Source organism: Nerophis ophidion, linkage group LG01, assembly GCF_033978795.1.
Source record: "Nerophis ophidion isolate RoL-2023_Sa linkage group LG01, RoL_Noph_v1.0, whole genome shotgun sequence".
Taxonomy (NCBI): Eukaryota; Metazoa; Chordata; class Actinopteri; order Syngnathiformes; family Syngnathidae; genus Nerophis; species Nerophis ophidion.
Window position 1 is genome coordinate 74,186,365 of NC_084611.1, and position 25,449 is coordinate 74,211,813.

Sequence of the window (25,449 nt, forward strand, 5' to 3'; positions counted from 1 at the left end):
TTCTAGTCCAGGGGTGTCCAAACTTTTTCCATAGAGGTCCGCACACGGAAAAATTTAAGCATTTTGATATTTTTCATTTTTAAAAATATATGGATTTTTTTTTTTTAATCCTTAGGGCTACTGGGGAGCATAGACAGTCTCAGTCACTTAAATGTTAAAAAAAAGTAAAAAAAAAAATGTTTTTCAATTTAATGCTTACAGTAAATCTATATATCAACTTGAGGTTGATATAAAGTAAAACAAATAAGGTTTTATGCCTTTTCTGTCAAAGACAACTTTGCTTTTAATAGTAAAACTGAAATATGCAGTATTTAGATAGATAGTATTGTATTGATTCCTTCAGGAGAGTTCCTTTATTTACCAAATAAAGCCCTCAAAGATCAATAATGCATGACACCATTGATTTTAATTATTTATTATTTTTGAGTAATCACAGTGAAAAGTTAAATAAAATCCTACTAAATATATCTGAATCCGAAAGGTTCCCCACTCATAAAGTGATGCATTTTTTATTAGTTTTTTTTTTTTAACTTTTAACAATTTCATTTCAAGATCAACTTCCAATATATCTGTCGATTGTAAGTTTGAACTATTTTTTTGTTTGTTTTATGCTCATTTGTCAAAACTGTGATGTTTTTATATGGCAACCACACAACATATGCAATATTTTTTCCACATAAAACATTTTAAATTGATAATTTTTAAGTAATAATTCATTATAAATAGATTTTTTTGTCCCGTTTTTTTGAGCAATGGAAAAAAAAAGAAAATAAAGACAAAAGGGGGGGAAAAAACTGCCTGCATGGCAGCTTTGTGTCAACATTGCCACTTTTTCTCATTAGATTTCACCTCATTCCACTTTTTTTAAATGCGTTTTTTTTAACTTTAGCAATTCTTGCAGAATGTGTGGCGGGCCGGTAAACGATTAGCTGCGGGCCGCACTTTGGACACCCCTGCTCTAGTCGTATACCAAGCAATGTTGATTATTTCAAATTGAAAAGAAATGGCCAGACACAAATATCAGTATTCATGGAGTTTCTGTAACATTTTTTATTTTCTCATGAAATTAAGTTATATTTCCACAAAACACCCTAGGTATGGCGTTAGATTACGGCCAAACTTTTTGTTACGTATAAAAAAAAAGTAATTTTGAAACTAAAAAAATCAAGTTTTGAAGCCGAACTTTGAAAAATACATGGTAGTATTCTTGAAAAAAATTAAATATCACGTTTTGATGCTGATTGTTGAAAGAAAAAGTGTATTCAACACAAATTGCACTTTTTTTCAGGTTGAATTCAATTATGATTCACGGTTTATTTTGAATACATTTTTTTCACATTCACATTTTCCCAATTACATTGTTTTCATAATAATACACAATGAATCAGTTATATTGAACCTTAAAATGTGTGCACTTATTTTTATTTTGAATACACTAATGTATTTTTCAAAATAGATATCAGTACATCTTTTTCAGGTACAAAACTTTTGGCCCTAACTTAGTTACACGGCTAGCAGGGTCAGACTTGATGCCACTACTCTATAAACTCATCAAATGAACCAAACACAGTGTTAAAACTGTTCCATTTTGGACATAAAAATGTTTCTTTTTGAAAGGATCATGAAGGATGAACTGAGGACTTTGACATTAACAATCACAAACATTGTAAATAACTCACAAGTATCGTATTTGGATATTGTTTAATTTCCTCATTCAAAATTTCAGTCCATAATATACAGTACACTGTATGCATTTATCCTTTAAAACAGTGGAAAATGTCTGACTGATATACTTGTCTAAAGTATGTTGTTGTTTAGAATTGGGACTCCTAGTGAAAATAGTCTTCTGATAAGACTACAATGCTGGAAGGATAAAAAAAAAAACAGTTCTAGATGTGTTTCAGGGCAAGTATCTGGTTAAACTGTAAAAGTGTTAATGAATAACAAAATGTGTCCAGCATGGATGAGAAAGGTCAGATGTGACAAGAGTCTAGAGACAACAAGGAAACCGTTCTGCTGCCTGCAAAATCCTCCACTGGTTAGATAGCAATTAGTGATGGTCCGGGTACACATACCAAAGGTACCGGGATGAGATCCTTAAACCACAGGCTAGTGTAGTGATCTCCGGGTTCTGTCTGATGCATGACATTGCTTGGCCTCATGACTGATGGTGGGGTGTGTCAGCAGTTCCTGCATGACACATACATTGATGTGAGGGACTGACTCCAAACAAAAGCACCTTTGGAACTTCACGTTTCAATCCATCCATCACCTCCACATCACGCCGCAGACTGTCCAGGAGTTGACACTAACCAAGACCAATGTCTGGGAGGAGATCCCCGAGGAAAACATGAGTCGTGTCGAAATGATGCTCTTTATTAAGAGTATGATTCTCAATCCAGAACTCCATGATTTTTATTTCCAATGATCATTGTAATTTTGTTCTCAAACCTTTCCACTGCCATGATTAAAGATATTCGAATGCAATTGGTCTATCATTGCGATCTAGGATTTCTGTGTTTCGCAGAATATTTGGGCCACTGTGTATAATTTTGACCCTGTGTAAAATAAGGAAAATCCAGAATAAATTGAAAATCAGTAACCCAAGTAGTTTTTTTTAACATGATAATTTTTAGCCAATCCTGTAAATATTGAAATAAAATATTATTAGGACATTCAAGCCCATGATGATTGTATGTAAACCACTGACTGGAACTGTACATACTGTATTTTTTTTTAAAAAAACAACCCAAAAACAAGTGTCCCCTGATTACAGTGCATTATCTTTCATTGGGAATCTTAGGAAATGTATTCGAAAGTGTCCTTGCCCTATCTGTTCCTACAAAGATGAAAGCATAGAATGTCTATATTGATGAATTAAAAATAGAAAAAGGAACAAAGGATTCTAGTAGCCACTGATGAACTACATGATTAAGTTTGCAGAGACTTGTCTTTACAGTTTACTTGTTAAACTGGTGGGATCCTCAACAACTTGATCAGTTGTGTTGGCGGTGAAGTTGAGAAATTCATCTTCAATGTCTTTGGGTGGTGCATCGTCATCGTTGACCATCTGCTTGTGAGCGAGAGTCTTGCGGTGTCGTCTGAGGCAGTGGCTCCAAGAAAAGCTGCGATTGCATGGTAAGCACTGGTATGGCTTCTCTCCCGTGTGTACCCGCTGGTGCAACATCAGCGACTTGTACCGGTTGAAGCTCGCGCTACATTCTGTACAATCATACTTCTCCAACTTGAAGTGGACACTTTTCTTGTGCTCGATCATGTTGCCTCGCTGCGTGAAACCCTTCCCGCACACGATGCAAACATGGGGCTTCTCCCCCGTGTGGATCAACATGTGAATGTTCAAATCGTTGCGGGAATAAAATGCCTTGTTGCAAAATTCGCAGGTGAACGGTCGCTCCCCTGTGTGGCTCCTGAAGTGTCTCTTGAGGCTCTCTGAGCGGGAGAAGCTTCGATCGCATTCGGTGCATTGGAAAGGTTTCTCCCCGGTGTGGGAACGTCTGTGCCGATCGAGTTCGGATGGCTTGAAGAAGGACTTTCCGCAGTCCGTGCAGAGGTGAGGCTTCTCTGGGTTTTCCATGTGCGTCTTTTCGTGAGCTTTGCAGTGACCCAACTCGGAGAAGGACTTTCCGCAAAAGGAGCAGTTAAAAGGCCGCTCGCCAGTGTGCATCCGCTCATGTCGGACAAGCTGGTAAAGTTTCTTGAAAGTTTTGGTGCAGTAGGAACACTTGTGGGGCTCCTTTGGTTGCTTGGCGTGTGTACGTTTATGCCTCTCCAGCCTGGACGGCCTGTTGAACACTTTGTCACAGTCAGGGCATGGGTGCACGTTGGTCCGGTTGTGGGAAGCCTGATGTCGCAATAGCTTCTCCTCATCTTTAAAAGTCTTCTCACAAATCAGACAGCGATGGCGAATTATCATCGCCATCCTATTGTGTGACCTCATGTGCCTCGCTAACCTCGAAGGCTTTTCGAACTTCTTTTCACAAAGGGTGCAACCGTGGTTCTTCTTAAGGACCTTCTTTCTAGGCTTTTTGCCATTCTTCGGTTCACCGCAGGTGGAGCCGTCACTCGATTCCAATACATAATCGCTGTCTGGAGAATCATATGAAATAATATGTAAACAATTAAAAGTGTAACTCAATATTCAACACTGCTTAACCCGTTAAGAACCCTTTCCCAGCCAATTAAGTGTTAAAGGCAAAATAATGTTGAACCCTTCAACAATACTAAATCGACCACCCCTTAACCCTTGAGTCGTCTTAATGCAAAACTACGTTAGGCCTCCTAAGCGACCAAAACGGAATGCACTCAAAAAAAGTGCTACAAGTCATGTATTATTTGTTATGTGTCAACTATTTAAATTTTTCAACAGCTTCAGACCTTTTCTTAGATATAAAGTTTATACAGAGCCCTGTCTCCCTGTAATGTTTGTCTGATCTTGAATGGGATTGTGCTGAAAAGTTTAAATTTTCCCTTGGGGATTAATGAAATATGTCTGATTCTGATTTATGTATTTGTATTGTTTTTGTTATATTTATGCTATTTTTGTAAAAAAAAAAAACCTTTGATACATTGAAGATAGGGCTGGGCGATATATCGATATACCGCGGGGTTGTCTCCATGGGATATAGAAAATTACTATATCTTGATATTTAAGTATACGTTCTCACGCAGTTGCTTTTACCTGCTGGCATTACACTACAGGCTCTTCTCACTCTTTTTTTGTCTCTCCTTCTTGCAGACAGCAAGCGCACCTTCTTACATACGTCACATACTGTCACGTCTCGCGGAGCAGAGAGGTAGCAGCATGGGTAACGTTAGCTGTGATGCTAGCGGAGCCATGCGAGTGGTAATACGAGAGAAAGAAGGTACAAATCTGGTAACAAATGAAGGAATAATTCCCAAGAAAAACAGCAGGGAGTCCATCGTATGGTGGTGGTTTGGCTTCAAGTGGGAATATGTCGAATAGACAAGTTTAATTTGTCAAGTGTGAGGCACAAGCGTTGCTACAAAAAGTAGCATTACAGCTAATATGTAGCATCATTTGAAAAGCTACGCCCTAGAGAATGAAGAGTGCTTACTCCGCATGTCAACATCTCCGTTCCACACACCCACACCATCAGAATGCCGAGGCAAACATTTCCACATCAACGCCGTATGAAAAAATAATCAACAACAGTATTTAATAACGTATGTTGGAACCGACCACATAGCGAAGGACGATTTCCTATTATGCAGCTAATTTTTATTAGACACTTAAAATGTCTCTGACAATCTTGCACTTTCTGTTTTGGAAATGACATGAACGTTTGTGCCACTGCTTAATAACTGTTTAATAAATAAACTTACTAAATTGACTTAGTTGTAATTTCCCTCTCTGCATGAAAGTTTAAACGTAGCATATATGAATGCAGTATGAAGAAGAATGTTTTAATGTAGACACATAGAATCATCATACTGCTGTGATTATATGCATCAAATGTTCATTCAAGGCTAAGGCAAAATATCGCGATATATATCGAGTATCGTGACATGGCCTAAAAATATCGAGATATTAAAAAAGGCCATATCGCCCAACCCTAATTGAACAATGTATTGTATGGAAAAAATAAATAAATATGGGCTATTTTCTAGAAATTTGTTGCAAAGTGGAATATTTTAAAGGAGGTAGTTACAGCCTTTAATATGTTATGTATGTATGTTGTGTTTCATCTTGTAAAAAAGAACAAAAAACTTTTTTGTATTATAGGGAAAACACAAATGTGCAATAATTTCTAAAAACATTGTTTCACAAGGAAATATTTGAGATTAGTTCTCAGAACAGGGCAGCACAGTGCGGCAGTGGTTAGAGCTCAGCGCTCGTGTGGTCCCAGGTTCCACTTTTGGGCTCGAGGTCTTTCTGTGTAGAGTTTGCTGGGGTTCTCTCTGGGTACTCTGGCTTCCTACCACCCCAAGACGTGCATGCACTTGGCAATAGACAGATTGGCAAAACTAAATTGGACCGAGTGTGTGAATGTGAGTTGTCTGAGATGCTTAGATTCATTCATTATTATGTCTGGTTTTGAGTATGTTGAAAAATATGTGTTACAATGGGAGTCAATGAGTGACCAACATGGGCAAAGGGCCTAAATGTAGAGTAAATGAATATCTACTATTTGGAATAACGTTGCAAAAAGTGCCATGATGCCATTTCAACTATAAACTTGTTCAAAACTATGTGGCCAAATTTCAGCCCTCTTAACTTTAACTGATTTGTTGAAGATGGGGGGAAAAAAATGCAGAAAATGTGTTTTTTGGCCAAATGTGACTCAAGGGTTAAGTAAGCGAGTGACCAACGAAACAATAACTGATTTTTTTTTTTTATCTTAAAAAAAAAAAAAGTCCCTACTTACTTTTGTCTGTTGCAGATGAAGGGTCTGGCGCCTCGACTTTAACCTTGCAAAAGAATACACACTTTTAAGTAACACATTCATCAGTCATACATTTTTTCACATATACTAAAAAGAAAATATTTTCTAATGCCTAGGAGTGTGACAGTGAACCAATATTAGACTATGTTACTAAACCTTACAATATGATTATCACCACAAATTAGTTTTTTGTGCCACCATGGCTTAGTTTTTTGCTTTACAAATACAGTAAAACTTCCTCATGACTAATGTGAAGAAATCCTGAGGTAGTTCTATTTTTTGTTTTTGTTTTTTAAAGAGACAGCAATTTGGGCCTGTCCTAAGCAACCTACTATACACAAGGGATCAAATACAGTACATACCCGAAAATGTGCAAATATTTGGTAAAAAAAATAAATAGTTAATGGTTATTTTTTTCTCTCTCTAAAATCGGGCTGTATTTCAACAGAATAACACATTTAGTTCATTCCAGTCGGTAAATTCATCAATTAATAATTGATAATGCATAAAATGTGGTTGTTTTATTCACAGCGTACAGTACAATATACGGGACAGCTTAAGCTCAAGGTTAGCGGCGGCGTCTTGTGTGTTCCCACAGTAACCATAGCTTCTACACAGTGAGTCCTCAATCTTTTTTACATTACAGCCTAAATACTCGTAGAGAGGTGAACACAAGTTAATATATGATCAACCCCTGATTTCCACAGCATGCATCACAGCTGCAGCATGTAATTGCCACGAAACTGCGCTGCCAACCAGGCAATACTCATCGTAGTTTTGTTTCGGCTCTGATATGAAGCAAAACAGTGCGGCATTTTACGAGATCGCGCGTACCCACGCGTAATCATTTTATAAAGTAAAACACTGAGCTATATACACCGAGGAACGTCTTGAGCTTTGCCGTCCATCAATATTCACAGGCAGGGGCGCGTCTGTGATGAAATTGACTGGACATATGAAAAAAACAACAGCTTTACCCTGCAGAAAGACAGCATTTTTTTTTTTGCAGCAAGCAAATAACACAACAATAACTTTGTTGCTGACGAGCGTTGTAAAAACACAACTCCCACAAACCATTCCCCTACTTCCATGGCCTCTGTATCTTCTATCTATATACTCTTGTCTGCTGGCTTTTGATGCAGGATAACGATTTTTATCTATAATTTTTTTACAAAATCTAAAACCAGTGAAGTTGGCACGCTGTGTAATTTGTAAATAAAAACAGAATACAATGATTTCCAAATCATTTCCAACTGTTTTTTCAATTGAATAAGCTGCAGAGACAGGATAACTGTTCGAGCTGAGAAGCTTGATTTCTTTTTTGCAAATATTTATTAACTTACAAATTAATGGCAGCAACACATTGCAAAAGAGTTGGCATTTTTTCCACTGTTTTACATGGCCTTTCTTTTTTAACAACACTCAAACGTTTGGGAACTGAGGAGACCACTTTTTGAAGCTTTTTAGATGGAATTATTTCCCATTCTTGCTTGATTGTGTACAGCTTAAGTTGTTCAACAGCCCGGGGTTTCCGTTGTGGTAGTTTAGGCTTTATATGCGCCACACATTTTCAATAGGAGACAGGTCTGGACTACAGGCAGGCCAGTCTAGCACCTGCATTCTTTTACCATGAAGCCACGCTGTTGTAACACGTGGCTTGGCCTTGTATTGCTGAAATAAGCAGGGCGTGCAGGATAACGTTGCTTGGATGGCAACATATGTTGCTCCGAAACCTGTGTGTACCTTTCAGCATTAATGATGCCATCACAGATGTGCAAGTTACCCATGCTTTGGGCACTAATTTACCCCCATACCATCACAGATGCTGGCTTTTGAACTTTGCGCCTATAATAATCTGGATGGTTCTTTTCCTCTTTGGTCCGGAGGACATGACGTCCACAGTTTCCAAAAACAATTTGAAATGTGGACTCGTCAGACCACAGAACACTTTTACACTTTGCATCAGTCCATCTTAGATGAGCTCAGGCCCAGCGACGCCGGCGGCGTTCTGGGTGTTGTTGATAAATGGCTTTCACTTTGCATAGTCGAGTTTTAACTTGCACTTACAGGTGTAGCGGTGAACTGTAGTCACTGACAGTGGTTTTCTGAAGTGCTCCTGAGCCCATGTGGGGATATCCTTTACACTGATGTCACTTTTTGATGCATCACCGCCTGAGGGTTGAAAGGTCACAGGCCTTGCCGTTTACGTGCAGTGATTTCTCTAGATTATCTGAACCATTTGATGATATTGCGCACAAAAGATGGTGATATCCCTAAACTATTTGCAATAACTCGGAGAAATGTTGTTCTTAAACAGTTTGACAATTTTCTCACGTATTTGTTCACAAAGTGGTGACCCGCACCCCATCCTTGTTTGTGAATGACTGAAGATTTCATGGAAGCTGCTTTTATACCCAATAATGGCACCCACCTGTTTCCAATTAGCCTGTTCACCTGTGGTATGTTGCAAATAAGTGTTTGGTGCGCATTCCTTAACTTGCTCAGCCATTTTTGTCACTAGTGTCAGCTTTTTTGAAAAAATGTTGCAGGCATTCCAAATAAAATTTAATAACAAATAAACGTTTAGCGGTTCGAACGTTAAGTACCTTGTTCGTGCAGTGTATTCAATTGAATATAGGTTGAAAAGTATTTTCAAATTATTGTATTTTGTTTTTATTTACCATTTACACAACGTGCTAACTTGACTGGTTTTACACACACACGCACACGCACACACACACACACACACACACACACACACACACACACACACACACACACACACACACACACAGATATTTGTATACAGCTAGTGATAATGTCACTACCTACGGCTGCCAAAATTGCTTTACATGTCATCCATCATATCAAATGTATCATCTGTAGTTTGTGTGGACATTAGTTAAAAGCTTTATAATTGAACTTGGCACTTTTAGTAGCAACTATAAACAAAATACTGAGGTCAATATATTGCGTTAGCAAATGTGGCAAGTGTATCACAAGCCACATATTAATTAAAATAACTGTGTGCAGCAGGAAGACTGAGTGGGCTCGGCACCTTTCGATTCCGGACAGGGATGCATCTATGCCTTTCTAGGCTGGAGGGACAGTTGAAAACTTTGTTGCAGACTGGACACGTGTGCAGGTTTGTCTTCTTGTTGGAATCCTCGGTTTGAAATGGCTTCTCTTCTTCTTCTGTCTTTATCAATTGGGGAGTCGTCTGGGTCTCTTTTGTGTGTGGACATTTGTGATTCTTCAGCTTCCAAGGCTTGTCAAACGTCTCGTTACACATGGTACAGCGGTGGATCCTCAGGAGTAACTTTGGATTTTGCTCTCTACCGTTCTCTGGCTCACCGGTGGATTTGTCATCATTGGAATTGGCGTCTAATACATACTGGATGTCGAAGTATGTGCCACCTGGAGAGCAAATACATTAAAATAAGTGAATTATAAGTATTACAAGGCTCACAAAAGGAATAGACACTACGAGTGGTGTTATTTTCATCTTGGTTGAAGAAAACAGGATTTTAGCATGTATTCAACAGAAACTGAGTGAGAAATTACTGAAAATGGTACATGATGATTTTATGTTTATTATGCTCCATTTTCAACAAACAGCACCAATTCAGCATGGTAGACATTTATTCTATTGACAAAAATTCAGAAGGTAACCAAAACAGTCTATCTACATTACGGATGTAACCAGAAACGGTAACGATAACCACAGTGAAACACTCGACAGTTAGTATTTATCACTTTGATAAGTTTAATGACTGACTGGCGCCAGCTCACTAGCTTAAATGCAAACATGAATAAAAGCAACATTAATGTCTGTCCCCATTAAGAATACAATATACCCCAACATATAATACAAACACATTGTTGTCCGAGCAACTATGCTTTTCAAACGTGCACGTTGAACCTACAAGATGTTTTTTCTGGGAACAGATTAATTGTTCTATACTCAGAGGAATACGAGACAGGTGTTTTTATGATTTTTTTTTTGTCACGCGCATTTAATTAAAATCAATCCTAAAGTGCGACAGTACCGACCAATATTTAAAACAATAAAAGATTAAAACACTGATAAAACACTATTAGTGAAGCATAAACACAAAACATGCAAAATAGTTGGTTTTCTGACAGTGCATCTATTCATTTAAGTTTTGTTTTTTTAACCACTTTTTGATCATTTTGCTCACGATAGCCATGATATGAAATGTTTAATACCCCTAATGCAGTGGTTCTTAACCTAGGGTTCGATCGAACCCCTAGGGGTTCGGTGAATCGGCCTCAGGGGTTGGGCAGAGGTCAAAACACAGCCGACTCATCGTGTAAATACAAACTTCTCCCTGTCGGCGTATTACGGATACGGCAACAGCTGACTGATTTGCAGGTGTGTAATTTGTGTAAGTTTATGCACTGTGTTGGGTTTTGTTGTTTGAACAAGGTGATGTTCATGCACGGTTCATTTTGTGCACCAGTAAAAAAAAAACATGGTAACACTTTAGTATGGGGAACATATTCACCATTAATTAGTTGCTTAATAACATGCAAATTAGTAACATATTGGCTCTTAACTAGTCATTATTAAGTACTTATTAATGCCTTATTCGGAATGGACCTATTAAAAAGCCGAACCCTCTAACCCTGACACTAACCCTAACCAAATAACTCTTAAAAAATAAGTCTTTATTACTTAGAATATGTTCAACTACTGTCCAAATAACTCAAAATTAAGTTGTTGTTACTTAAAATGTGTTCCCCATTCTAGAGTGTTACCAAAAACAACTAACTTAGTCTTGAATTTGCAAAAAAAAAAAACATTTTATTTTTCACTAAAGGGTTCGGTGAATGCGCTTATGAAACTGGTGGGGTTCGATACCTCCAACAAGGTTAAGAACCACTGCCTTAATGAGTAAAGACAATATACACAGAGGATGGCCGAAACTAATGGCCATAACTTTTTCAAAGCAAAGCTCTACTTGTATGCCAAATAAAAACACCATGCAGGATCTCATTAAAAAAAAAAACATCATCTTACATTACAAAAAAAAGTCAAATAGTAAGTGTCTTGCAAATATGGACAAGAAAAAAGAAGGTCTATTAATTTCTCTTTTGGGTAAATAATATAAATTGAAACTCTGTAATTTGCGTCTTAGTATAAAATAAATTGTTAGTCTCAAATGGTTGGCTTACAGTACACATGAATTCTGCCACACACATGCAGGGAAGCATGACAACATTTTGAATGATGCTATGCAGTTTTAAAAAAGGCAAGGATTGGAATACCACAAAGCATCAAGACTTACTTTCATCTGAAGAGTGGTCTGTCACTGATGAACTGTCTGTGGTGTCCATGGCTGAGAAATAGGTTTACATTTAGTCAAAGGGCTATATACAGTTACACCAGGCATTTATTCTGAAACTGTTATAACACTGGATCAATCGAGTCATATTTATTGAAATAAAATCATATTGGAGACTAAGGATTTGCCACTCGATCGGCCACCGATCAGTATTGTCTAATGCAAAAACTGCAAAAAGCCAATTCCCTCTGGCTGACAAGTTATTGTTGATCCCCGGATTAGGCGGCCAGATATTATGTTCATACACACAGTGTGGAGCCGTTCCCCTGAGTGAATAATCATCACCTCCATTACGGCAATGTTCTTTTATTTCTTTCAAATACCATCACTGGATGAGGAGCCGTAACATGTTCCACACAGAGTGAGAGCAAAGCAGGAGCAGACGAGACAAGAAGGCATGCTAATGGCTAAGCTAGCCGCTAAGCTTGCTTGAAACAATACAGGAAGTAAATGTTCAATATAGTTTGAGAAGTCTAGAAAGAACCGCGTTGCAGCAGAAAGTAACCAGCTATTAACAGGAAAGAGGACAGCGAAACAATCCAGATATGAGCAGTATGAGGATATGCAATGCTAGAGTAATTCGATCAATATTTTTATTTTCACAAAATTGTTTCTTGTGCATGTTTACAAACTCGGGAATACGTCTCTGGACACAGGAGGACTTTGAGGACAAATACTGAAATATTTAAAATAATGCTAGAGAGAAGTTTTTGTTTTCATTTAGTTATTGTGTACTACTGACAAGATATGGGAATTATTGAGCGCCTCACGATTAGATCACGATTCAGGGGCTACAATTCAATCAATCAAAGTCTATTAACATAACCCTTAATCACTGGTGTCTCAAAGGGCTGCAGAAGCCGCAACGACATCCTCGGCTCAGATCCCACGATTCAATTATACAATGGTTATTTATACATGTAAAATGATTATATTGTATATTGTTAATATATTTTGTATTATTATATAATCTAAATGTACGGTATTACATTTAGTTAGTAATATGTTTAATAATATGTCCACACAATTCATCCTTTGGCTACAGCGTATGCAGTATTGAGTAATTTCCGTTTTTGGATTATTGCGCGCAGCAGATACAAATATGAAAGACTACATACATGAAAACTGTAGTAGACTGTTAAGTAAACAAATAAATAACAGTTCCTATTTGGCAAACAACATCTTTATTTATTTTTGTGCCTTCTGAAATTGCGGAATCAGAATGTTCCGACACTTTAGCCCAAGTCGCCATAAACTTGCTGCTTAAAGATGTGTGTCGTCTCCAGTATGTTCATCATTTTGTAACATACTGAAGAACACACGTCCCTTCCTATTCCTATCCCGGAAGTCCTACCCCCACAAGTCAAAGCCATTGGCTAGCCAGCTACTACACCAAGTGTTGCCAAAGTGTGGTGATATTATGGTTTCTTCTGATTTATCAATGTATTTGCTAATTTCCTCTTTTTAGCTTTCTGATATAGTGCGGTTCCCATTAGCCTTCTGTTGAAGTGTACAAAGCATTTATTATTTGCTTGTTCATTACTTCAAGTTCAAACTAGCTTACAGCCGCGGCAAGCAGTTTGTCCTCTAGTCCTCCGTGTGTGTCCGCGTTACCATGAATTGATTAACGTGGACCCCGACTTAAACAAGTTGAAAAAGTTATTCAGGTGTTACCATTTAGTGGTCAATTGTACGGAATATCTACTGAACTGTGCAATCTACGAATAAAAGTTTCAATCAATCAATCAAAACCAGCAAACGCATAACATTAAAAGAATGTTAGCTAATCGTTTTCCATTGGTTCGTTACAACCTAACATAGAACGCTTAGAGAACATTAACGCAACGTTTTTTCGAAAATTTATATCATGTTTATAAACTCAGGAAATATGTCCCTGGACACATGAGGACTTTGAATACGACCAATGTATGATCCTGTAACTACTTGGTATCGGATTGATACCCAAATGTGTGGTATCAACCAAAACTAATATAAAGTATCAAACAAGAGAAGAATAAGTGATTATTACATTTTAACAGAAGTGTAGGTAGAATATGTTAAAAGAGAAAGTAAGCAGATATAACAGTTAATGAAGAAGTTGCCAAAATAATACAATGGAAAAAGGCCCAATATGTTACTGCATATGTCAGCGGATAAACTACGAACCTTTGTTTGCTTACTTACTACTAAAAGACAAGTTGTCACTATTTTATTTGAAGACAAACTTGCAATAAGAAACATATGTTTAATATGCGTACCGTAAGATAGGGCTTGGTGATATATCGATATATTGCGGGTTTGTCTCTATGAGATATAAAAAGTGACTATATCATGATAGATAGATAGATAGATAGATAGATAGATAGATAGATAGATAGTACTTTATTGATATTCGAGTATACGTTCTCACGCAGTCGCTTTTAGCTGGGGGCATTACACTACAGGCTCTTCTCGCTCTTTCCTGATTCTCCTTCCCACAGACAAGCGCTCCCTCTTACACACGTCACGTCATACGTCTTGCGGAGCAGAGAAGTAGCTGCATGGGTAACGTTAGCTGTGATGCTAGCGGAGCCGTGCGAGTGGTAATACGAGAGAGAGAAGGTGGAAATGAAGGAAGAATTAATTCCCACGAAAAACAGCAGGGGGTCCATCGTCTGGCGGTGGTTTGGCTTCAAGTGGGAATATGTCCAACAGACAACCGTAATTTGTCAAGTGTGTGCCAACAGCGTTGCTCGAAAAAGTAACATTACTGCTAATATGTAGCATCATTTGAAGAATGCTTACTCAGCATGTCAACATCTCCGTTCGGTGCCACACGCCCACACCATTTTTGTTTTGGAAATGACGAACGTTTGTGCCATTGCTTAATAACTGTTTAATAAATACCGTTTTGGTCAATTGACTTGGTTGTGATTTCCTTCTCTGCATGAAAGTTTAAAGCATATATTAATGCAGTATGAACAAGAATGTTTTAATGTAGACACATAGAATCATCATACTGCTGTGATTATATGCATCAAATGTTAATTCAAGGCCAAAGCAAAATATCGAGATATATCTTGTGTATCGCGATATGGCCTAAAAATATCGAGATATTAAAAAAAGGCCATATCGCCCAGCACTAAATGAGTGTTTGTGCCACTGATTATTAACTTTTTAATAAATACCGTTTTGGTCAATTGATTTAGGTGTGATTTCCTTCTCTGCATGAAAGTTTAAAGCATATATTAATGCAGTATGAACAAGATTTTTTTTAATGTAGAGACATAGAATCATCATATCGCTGTGATTATATGCATCAAGTGTTAATTCAAGGCCAAGGCAAAATATCGAGATATATATCGTGTATCGCGATATGGTCTAAAAATATTGAGATATTAAAAAAAGGCCATATCGCCCAGCCCTAAATGAATGTTTGTGCCATTGCTTAATAACTGTTTGATAAATACCGTTTTGGTCAATTGACTTAGGTGTGATTTCCTTCTCTGCATGAAAGTTTAAAGCATATATTAATGCAGTATGAACAAGCATGTTTTAATGTAGAGACATAGAATCATCATACTGCTGTGATTATATGCATCAAATGTTAATTCAAGGCCAAAGCAAAATATCGAGATATACATTTAAAATCATTCATCGTTATTACCCTGTAAAGACTGTAATGGTTAAATACAAGAAGGACATTGATGCTACCTGCACCCAGACTGTTAACCACTTGTTTTGGACTTGTGAAAACACTCGATCACTATGGCAGGGCATCTGTCGTTTAATCCTGGACAATATTTATGACAAATTTGTGCTTTGCTTTAAAGATGTGATTTTTGGTTTTACACCATATGAACAAAAATTTGAAAAGGAATTCTACCTTTTCAACCTCATTAATTTATTGGCTAAGTTTTATATTCATAAATGTAAGTTTCTTAATACCAGACCTATCTTTTGTTCCTTTAAAAAAGATTTTGAACTTTACATTAAAACACTCTCTATCTCTAACAACAAAAAAGCTGTGAAAATGATGATGCTGTGTTCCAAATGTAAGTTGTTTAATGAATCTGAATGACCCTATGGCTTTGCACTTTGTTTATTATATATGTATTTTTTTGTATTCTATTTTTGTTATTTTGAATTTACAACCCCCTGGCGCTGTTTTGTACTGTTTTCATAATGTTTTATAATGTCTTATATCGTTGTTTGACTTACTGTTTGTAATTGTTGAAATTTACAAATAAACATTTAAAAAAAATAAAATAAAAATAGAGATATGGCTCGTGTATCGCGATATGGCCTAAAAATATCGAGATATTAAAAAAAGGCCATATCGCCCAGCTCTACCGTAAGATTTTTTTGTTCAAATAAAGCCAATAATGCATTTTTTATGATCCCCTTTATTTAAAAAAGTTCCGAAAAGTATCAATTAATTTGGGTACCTATACCAGAACCAAAATATTGGTATCGGGACAACACTAATAGATACAATTATCATTTCTCTTACTGCTGGTGCATAAATTTAAGTTGTTTAATGAATCTGAATGAGCTTATGGCTTTGCACTTTGTTTGTTATATATATATTGTATTCTATTTTTGTTATTTTGAATTTACAACCCCCTGGCGCTGTTTTCATAATGTTTTATAATGTCTTATATTGTTGTTTGACTTACGGTTTGTACTTGTTGAAATTTACAAATAAACATTAAAAAAAAAAATAAGAATATCGAGATATAGCCCGTGTATCGCGATATGGCCTAAAAATATCGAGATATTAAAAAAAGGCCATATCGCCCAGCCCTACCGTAAGATTTTTTTGTTCAAATAAAGCCAATAATGCATTTTTTATGATCCCCTTTATTTAAAAAAGTTCCGAAAAGTATCAATTAATTTGGGTACCTATACCAGAACCAAAATATTGGTATCGGGACAACACTAATAGATACCATTATCATTATTTCTTACTGCTGGTGCATAAATTTAAGTTGTTTAATGAATCTGAATGAGCCTATGGCTTTGCACTTTGTTTGTTATATATATATTGTATTCTATTTTTGTTATTTTGAATTTACAACCCCCTGGCGCTGTTTTGTACTGTTTTCATAATGTTTTATAATGTCTTATATTGTTGTTTGACTTACTGTTTGTACTTGTTGAAATTTACAAATAAACATTTTAAAAAAATAAAATAAAAATATCGAGATATAGCTTGTGTATCGCGATATGGCCTAAAAATATCGAGATATTAAAAAAAAGGCCATATCGCCCAGCCATACCGTAAGATTTTTTTGTTCAAATAAAGCCAATAATGCATTTTTTATGATCCCCTTTATTTAAAAAAGTTCCGAAAAGTATCAATATAATTTGGGTACCGGTACCAGAACCAAAGTATTGGTATCGGGACAACACTAATAGATACCATTATCATTTCTCTTACTGCTGGTGCATAACTAAAAAAAATAAAGGACTATTGTCAACTATCTTGCCCGACAGAACAATGCTTCAGAAGTAAACTTGATTTTCTCCGCCAATTTTCTAAAAAGGGGTAGTTTTTAGTGTGAATATAGTTGCAATGAATTTAGACTTTATTCAAAGATACCCCCTCACTGACTATAATAAGACAAACATATCCTCACGTACTTCATGGGGGGGTTGAGGCCTTTAGTTGAGCCCATTTAGTGTTTTGGGGGAAATTATTAGCGTGCATTGACCACATTCATTTTAATGTGTTTATTATGTCAATGCAAACGTTAGTCAAACGACATATATAATAGTTATGGGAAGCAGGTCATATTACTCATGTTAGATTACAAATAAAGTGAATATTGCTATAGAATGGCCCGGGCACATTTGAACAAAGTACCGTTATAACACTACGCATTTGGAGTTTGGCTGATTTAAAAGCGTTAAATTGCGATGTAACGAGCACCGGAAAACGAGCATGGTTCGCCATTTTGTGCCCAAAAAAAGCCTCAAAAAGGGAGGTTGTTAGCGCGCCGCAGTCAAACAAACAACGGCTAGCGAAGCTAACCAGAGCTAATGCTACATCGTTCAAGCTACACAACACCGTCGGGTTCGCCACAAAAAATCACTTACCTCACTATTGATGTAGAAACCCAGAGCGTGTCGCATCACGTTTTGACTTGATCGAATTTGTCGTTGAAGGTGATAAAAGGCCGTTTCTTAAGATATTACGATTGAAGGGGACGCTCCCGGCATGGCGCATTGACTTGCTCCACCGCGGCTGGGAAATCAGAGACGCGGTTTGCGTGAACCTTGCCCGCCTCCCCCCCAACACAAACACAAACAATTAGGGATGTGGGGGGAAATAGATTCGAATACGTTGTGCGATTCAGAATCGATTCTCATTTAAAAAAAAAAAATCGATTTAAAAAAAAAAAAATTAATCAATCCAACAAACCACTACACAGCAATACCATAACAATGCATTCCAAAACCAAACCTGACCCAGCGTCACTCAGAACTGCAATAAACAGAGCAATTGAGAGGAGACACAAACACGACACAGAACAAACCAAAAGTAGTGAAACAAATATTAATATGATCAACAACTGTATCAATATTAAATATAATTTCCTTTTTTTTTTCTTTCTTTTTTTTTTTTTGGTCCTGTCCAGCTTCTCAGGCAAATTATGTAGTTGATGTACAGTGGGGCAAAAAAGTATATAGTCAGCCACCGATTGTGCAAGTTCTCCCACTTAAAATGATGACAGAGGTCTGTAAGTTTCATCAAAAAGTTCTATTTTGGTTTCATCTGACTACCTGACATTCTCCCAATCCTCTGCTGTATCATCCAAGTGTCCATTTTGGTATGAACTCAACTTGTCGTGTTTGGAGGAAGAAGAATACTGAGTTGCATCCCAAGAACACCACACCTACTGTGAAGCATGGGGGTGGAAACATCATGCTTTGTGGCTGTTTTTCTGCTAAGGGGACAGGACGATTGATCCGTGTTAAGGAAAGAATGAACAGGGCCATGTATCGTGAGATTTTGAGCCAAAACCTTCTTCCATCAGTGAGAGCTTTGAATGCTTGACCAAATACTTATTTTCCACCATAATTTACAAAAAAATTATTTAAAATTCCTACAATGTGAATTCCTGGATTTTGTTTTTCACATTCTGTCTCTCACAGTTAAAGTGTACCTATGATGAAAATTACAGACCTCTGTCATCATTTTAAGTGGGAGAACTTGCACAATCGGTGGCTGACTAAATACTTTTTGCCCCACTGTAGATGCCCATATCGGCTGTTCAGATTTACTTTACAAAAGAGAAATGTAGGATACTTCTCTTGTTGCCTTATTGGAATTTGACTTTATTAAATGTATTTATATTATCATTTGGTGCAGCCGGGCCGGAGCAAGAGGGGATAGAAAGAGAAAAAAAGGAAGACAGAGGGGGAAATTGTGGGGATGAGAGGGGGATTGGACAGAGGGACAAAAACAACAACAGCAAACACAACAATAACAACAACAACAACAACAACAATAGAACAACACCAGCACATATGAGATGTACAAATATGATCGCAAAAGTGATAGCAAAGAAGCAGTTAGTGAAATAAATAAAAATATAGAAATGACAATGAGCATTTTTACACTACAACTGGAGCAATACAAATACTAATTGAAAAAGCACTATTGATTATGAACAATACCAATAGTTTATCTCTATTATCAACAATACTGTTTGGCTTGTGTGGCATTGTAATGCCGGATTCGGTCCTCCGTGGATGCGTCAACAAGAACACAGCAAAAAGGTAAGAACTAAGGGATTTATTAAACAAAAGGAGCTATGAACAAAAACACTGGTACAAATAGAAAAGGCAAATAAAAGTGCTAGCATGGAAAGCTAGGTCAAACTAACCGAAACACAAACATTTGGCACAAAGGCACACAAAAGGAAACACAAAACAACTAGCGCGAAAGCTAGGAATAAAATAAAGCTTAGCGTGAGAGCTAGCGAAATCGAGAGTGAGAGACAAGTCATAAACAGATGTATGTGAACAAACTAAGATCCGACAATGAGAGAACAGAAAAGGTTGGCTTATAAAAGGTGGTGACTAGTAAAGACAGGTGTGCTGGAAAAGAGAGTAGCAGCTGAAACTAATGAGTGACCATGGAAATGAACAAAACAGGAACTAAGCATGTCAAACCGCAGAGTGATATAAAAATGGAACAAAAATAACAATATGGTGATGATCCAACCATCGGATCACAACAAATACAGTTGTTCAAATGCAACAGTATGTATACATGATAACTAGAATCAATCAATCAATCAATGTTTACTTATAAAGCCCTAAATCACTAGTGTCTCAAAGGGCTGCACAAACCACTACGACATCCTCGGTAGGCCCACATAAGGGCAAGGAAAACTCACATCCAGTGGGACATCGGTGACAATGATGACTATGAGAACCTTGGAGAGGAGGAAAGCAATGGATGTCGAGCGGGTCTAACATGATACTGTGAAAGTTCAATCCATAATGGATCCAACACAGTCGCGAGAGTCCAGTCCAAAGCGGATCCAACACAGCAGCAAGAGTCCCGTTCACAGCGGAGCCAGCAGGAAAACATCCCAAGCGGAGGCGGATCAGCAGCGCAGAGATGTCCCCAGCCGATACACAGGCAAGCAGTACATGGCCACCGGATCGGACCGGACCCCCTCCACAAGGGAGAGTGGGACATAGGAGAAAAAGAAAAGAAACGGCAGATCAACTGGTCTAAAAAGGAAGTCTATTTAAAGGCTAGAGTATACAAATGAGTTTTAAGGTGAGACTTAAATGCTTCTACTGAGGTGGCATCTCGAACTGTTACCGGGAGGGCATTCCAGAGTACTGGAGCCCGGAATGAAAACGCTCTATAGCCCACAGACTTTTTTGGGGCTTTGGGAATCACTAATAAGCCGGAGTCCTTTGAACGCAGATTTCTTGCCGGGACATATGGTACAATACAATTGGCAAGATAGGATGGAGCTAGGCCGTGTAGTATTTTATACGTAAGTAGTAAAACCTTAAAGTCACATCTTAAGTGCACAGGAAGCCAGTGCAGGTGAGCCAGTACAGGCGTAATATGATCAAACTTTCTTGTTCTTGTCAAAAGTCTAGCAGCCGCATTTTGTGCCAACTGTAATCTTTTAATGCTAGACATGGGGAGACCCGAAAATAATACGTTACAGTAATCGAGACGAGACGTAACAAACGCATGGATAATGATCTCAGCGTCTTTAGTGGACAGAATGGAGCGAATTTTAGCGATATTACGGCGATGAAAGAAGACCGTTTTAGTAACGCTTTTAATGTGTGACTCAAAGGAGAGAGTTGGGTCGAAGATAACACCCAGATTCTTTACCGTGTCGCCTTGTTTAATTGTTTGGTTGTCAAGTGTTAGAGTTGTATCATTAAATAGAGGTCGGTGTCTAGCAGGACCGATAATCAGCATTTCCGTTTTTTTGGCGTTGAGTTGCAAAAAGTTAGCGGACATCCATTGTTTAATTTCATTAAGACACGCCTCCAGCTGACTACAATCCGGCGTGTTGGTCAGCTTTAGGGGCATGTAGAGTTGGGTGTCATCAGCATAACAGTGAAAGCTAACACCGTATTTGCATATGATGTCACCTAGCGGCAGCATGTAGATGCTGAAGAGTGCAGGGCCAAGGACCGAACCCTGGGGAACTCCACGCGCTACCTTAACGTAGTCAGAGGTCACATTGTTATGGAAGACGCACTGCATCCTATCAGTAAGATAAGAGTTAAACCAAGACAGGGCTAAGTCTGACATACCAATTCGTGTTGAAAACTTTTTAGTTGTAATTTCAGCACAGCAGTGATTAAAAATCCCTCACTGACATTATCATTAGACATTTATAAAAAAATAAAAATAAGAGTGTCACAGTGGCTTACACTTGCATCGCATCTCATAAACTTGACAACACACTGTGTCCAATGTTTTCACAAAGATAAAATAAGTCATATTTTTGGTTCGTTTAATAGTTCAAACAAATTTACATTATTGCAATCAGTTGATAAAACATTGTCCTTTACAATTATAAAAGCTTTTTTTTTTAAATCTACTACTCTGCTAGCATGTCAGCAGACTGGGGTAGATCCTGCTGAAATCCTATGTATTGAATGAATACAGAATCGTTTTGAATCGGAAAAATATTGTTTTTGAATCGAGAATCGCGTTGAATCGAAAAAAATCGATATATTATCGAATCGCGACCCCAAGAATCGATATTGAATCGAATTGTGGGACACCCAAAGATTCGCAGCCCTACAAATAATACTCCTCTACACAGTCATATATGACTGACTTATAAGAGCGTGTATTCGCAATTTAAACACATTGTACCAGTAGAACATCCAAATGCAAAAAGGAGAAACAAGAGCAAGAGACATAGAACAATTTATTACAGCTTAAACTGGATGTTTGTGAACTGCTCATAACCTGGACTTGGAGAGGCCTCTTGCAAAATGCCACTGGAATAAAGCTGCAGGAGAGGTGTAGAAAGTGTGGCCCGGGGGCTAATTTTTCAACGGCCCAGGCAGATTCTAAAAAAACTGTTACTTTTTCTTTTTTTTTTAAGTGGGACAGCACGGTGGCACAGGGGCTAGTGCACTGTTTTTCAACCTTATTTAAGCCAAGGCACATTTTATTCATTACAAAAATCCAGAGGCACACCGTGAGCAGAAAATATAAAAAAAAAAATGAAACTCTGCATCTGATATTGACAGTAAAAAGTTGTTGTCGCAATTGTTGGATATGAATTCAAACCATGCACCATGCATCACTATAGCTCTTGTCTCAAAGTAGGTGTACTGTCACCACCTGTCACATCACGCTTTGACTAATTTTGAGTTGTTTGCTGTTTTCCCGTGCGTAGTGTTTTAGTTGTGGTCTTGCGCTCCTATTTTGGTGGCTTTTCCTCTTTTGTTGATATTTTCCTTTAGCAGTTTCATGTCTTCCTTTGAGCGCTATTCTGCGTACCTGCTTTGTTTAATCAAGACTATTTCGGTTGATTTTATCCTTCTTTGTGTGGACATTGTTGATTGTCATGTCATATACAAATATACTTTGTGGACGCCGTCTGCTCCACGCGCTGTAAGTCTTTGCTGTTGTCCAGCATCCTGTTTTTTCTTTACTTTGCAATCAGTTCAGTTTTAGTTTCGTTTTGTATAGCCATCCCTAAGCTTCAATGCCTTTTCTTAGCAGCACTCGCCTTTTGTTGTTTTCGGTTTAAGCATTAGACACCTTTTTACCTGCATCCTGCCTCCCGCTGTCGTCTGCATATTGTGATCACCACAAACCATGTTCCCGACATCTACAAAGCAATTAGCTACCTGTTGCCACCTACTGATATGGAAGAGTACAACACAGTTACGCTGCCAAGCTCTAGACAGCATAAACACTCAACAACGGCACATTATTTGCGGATTACTGGTTACTGGTTTGCAAAAAAGTATTTTTAACCCAAATACGTGAAATTATATAATCTTCCACGGCATACCAGACTGTATCTCAGCCACGGCACAGTGGTTGAAAAATGCTGGGTTAGTGCATGTGCCTCACAATACGAAGGTCCTGAGTTCAATCCCGGGCTCGAGATCTTTCTGTGTAGAGTTTGCATGTATTCCCCGTGACTGCGTGGTTTCCCTCCGGGTACTCTGGCTTCCTCCCACCTCCAAAGACATGCACCTTGATTGGCAACACTAAAATTGGCCCTAGTGTGTGAATGTGAGTGTGAATGTTGTCTGTCTATCGGTGTTGGCCCTGTGATGAGGTGGCGACTTGTCCAGGGTGTGCGCCGCCTTCCGCCCGAATGCAGCTCAGATAGGCTCCAGCACCACCCGCGACTCCAAAAGGGACAAGTGGTACAAAATGGATGGAAATAAAAGTGTAAGCGGATAAAATGTAACGGGAAAAAATTGCAATGTTGACTCCAAAAACTGCGATGAGGTGGCGACTTGTCCAGGGTGTACAGCGCCTTCCGCCCAATTGTAAATGAGATAGGCACCAGCGCCCCCCGCGACCCCAAACGGAATAAGTGGTAGAAAATGGATGGATGGACTCCAAAACACAAAACTACCATGCAGACTGTTTTTTTTCTTCCATAATTGTCATTGCTCAAAAACGAATAATGAATCAAAATCGCTGTTGTAATGAATTATTGACTTATTCAATTATCTTACTGATATCATTCCACTTTGAAGTAATATTTGGGGAAATAATGCATATTGTGTGTGTTTACCATATAAAAAGGTCTCAGAAAATCTGTGGAGACTCCTCTCAATCCCGGGTTGCAGAGGGGTTAGTGCGTCTGCCTCACAATATGAAGGTCCTGCAGTCCTGGGTTCAATCCTAGGCTTGGGATCTTTCTGTGTGGAGTTTGCATATTCTCCCCGTGAATGCGTGGGTTCCCTCCGGGTACCGCGGCTTCCTACCACTTCAAAGACTTGCATCTGGGGATAGGTTGATTGGCAACACTAAATTGGCCCTAGTGTGTGAATGTGAGTGTGAATGTTGGCCCTGCGGTGAGGTGGCAACTTGTCCAGGGTGTACCCCGCCTTCCGCCCGATTGTAGCTGAGATAGGCGCCAGCGCCCCCTGCAACCACAGTTGTTTTTATCTTTCGTCGTGGGGACATTGCTGATTGTCATGTCATGTTCGGAGGTACTTTGTGGACGCTGTCTATGCTCCACAGTAAGTCTTTGCTGTCGTCCAGCATTCTGTTTTTGTTTACTTAGTAGCCGGTTCAGTTTTAGTTTCGTTCTGCACAACCTTCCCTAAGCTTCAATGCCTTTTCTTAGTGGCACTCACCTTTTTAAAAATTTTTGGTTCAAGCATTAGATTCCTTTTTACCTGCACGTTGCCTCCTGCTGTTTCTGACATCTACAAAGCAATTAGTTACCGACTGCCACTTACTGATACGGAAGAGTATTACACGGTTACTCTGCCGAGCTCTAGACAGCACCGACACTCAACAACACATCATTTGCAGACTATAATTACTGGTTTGCAAAAATATTTTTAACCCAATTAGGTGAAATTTGATAATCTCTCACAGTACACTAGTGTGCCGCGGCACAGTGGTTGAAAAATACTGAGTTAAAGTACCACTGAAAGTCACACACACACTAAGTGTGGTGAAATTATCCTCTGCATTTGACCCATCCCCTCGTTCCACCCCCTGGGAGGCGAGGGGAGCAGTGAGCAGCAGCGGTGGCCGCGCTCGGTAATCATTTTGGTGATTTTTAACCCCCAATTCCAACCCTTGATGCTGAGTGCCAAGCAGGGAGGCAATGGGTCTTTAGTATGACTCGACCGTGGTTTGAACTTAGGACCTTCCAGTCTCAGGGACTGGTCATAAAGGCATTCAGTTCACATTAAAATCTTTATCACATCGCCGACACATTTCCACCATTTTGCCGATAAAAATAGACAAGAAACGTGATTCACGTTAAAGGTCACATGGCAGCACACGATTGCGCGTTCCATTGTTTGTCCATAAACAGAAACTTACACCCAGCCTGTTGTACAATATGCGTGGGTTTGTAAAGTCCTGCAGGGCGTGTGATGTGACGCAATAGTAACTCACGTAACATTCATCTTAACACCAGGAATAGGAATGAAAACACATATAGATG

General features: G+C 38.4%; 1 protein-coding gene across 2 annotated transcripts; it reads right to left on the reverse strand.

The window, feature by feature from the left end:
• Positions 1 to 1,684: 1,684 nt before the first annotated feature.
• LOC133559346 (zinc finger protein 501-like) lies at positions 1,685 to 18,045 on the reverse strand. Of its 2 annotated transcripts, XM_061911040.1 has the most exons (5): positions 17,876 to 18,045; positions 11,738 to 11,788; positions 9,484 to 9,842; positions 6,408 to 6,450; positions 1,685 to 4,107 (listed from the first exon to the last, which is right to left on the reverse strand). In XM_061911040.1, exons 2-5 carry the CDS (start codon positions 11,784 to 11,786, stop codon positions 2,954 to 2,956), a joined length of 1,605 nt encoding a protein of 534 aa, XP_061767024.1. In that variant the 5' UTR covers positions 11,787 to 11,788; positions 17,876 to 18,045; the 3' UTR covers positions 1,685 to 2,953. The 2 variants fall into 2 exon arrangements, with proteins under 2 accessions (XP_061767024.1, XP_061767032.1); XM_061911048.1 differs by lacking the exon at positions 11,738 to 11,788.
• Positions 18,046 to 25,449: the final 7,404 nt, after the last annotated feature.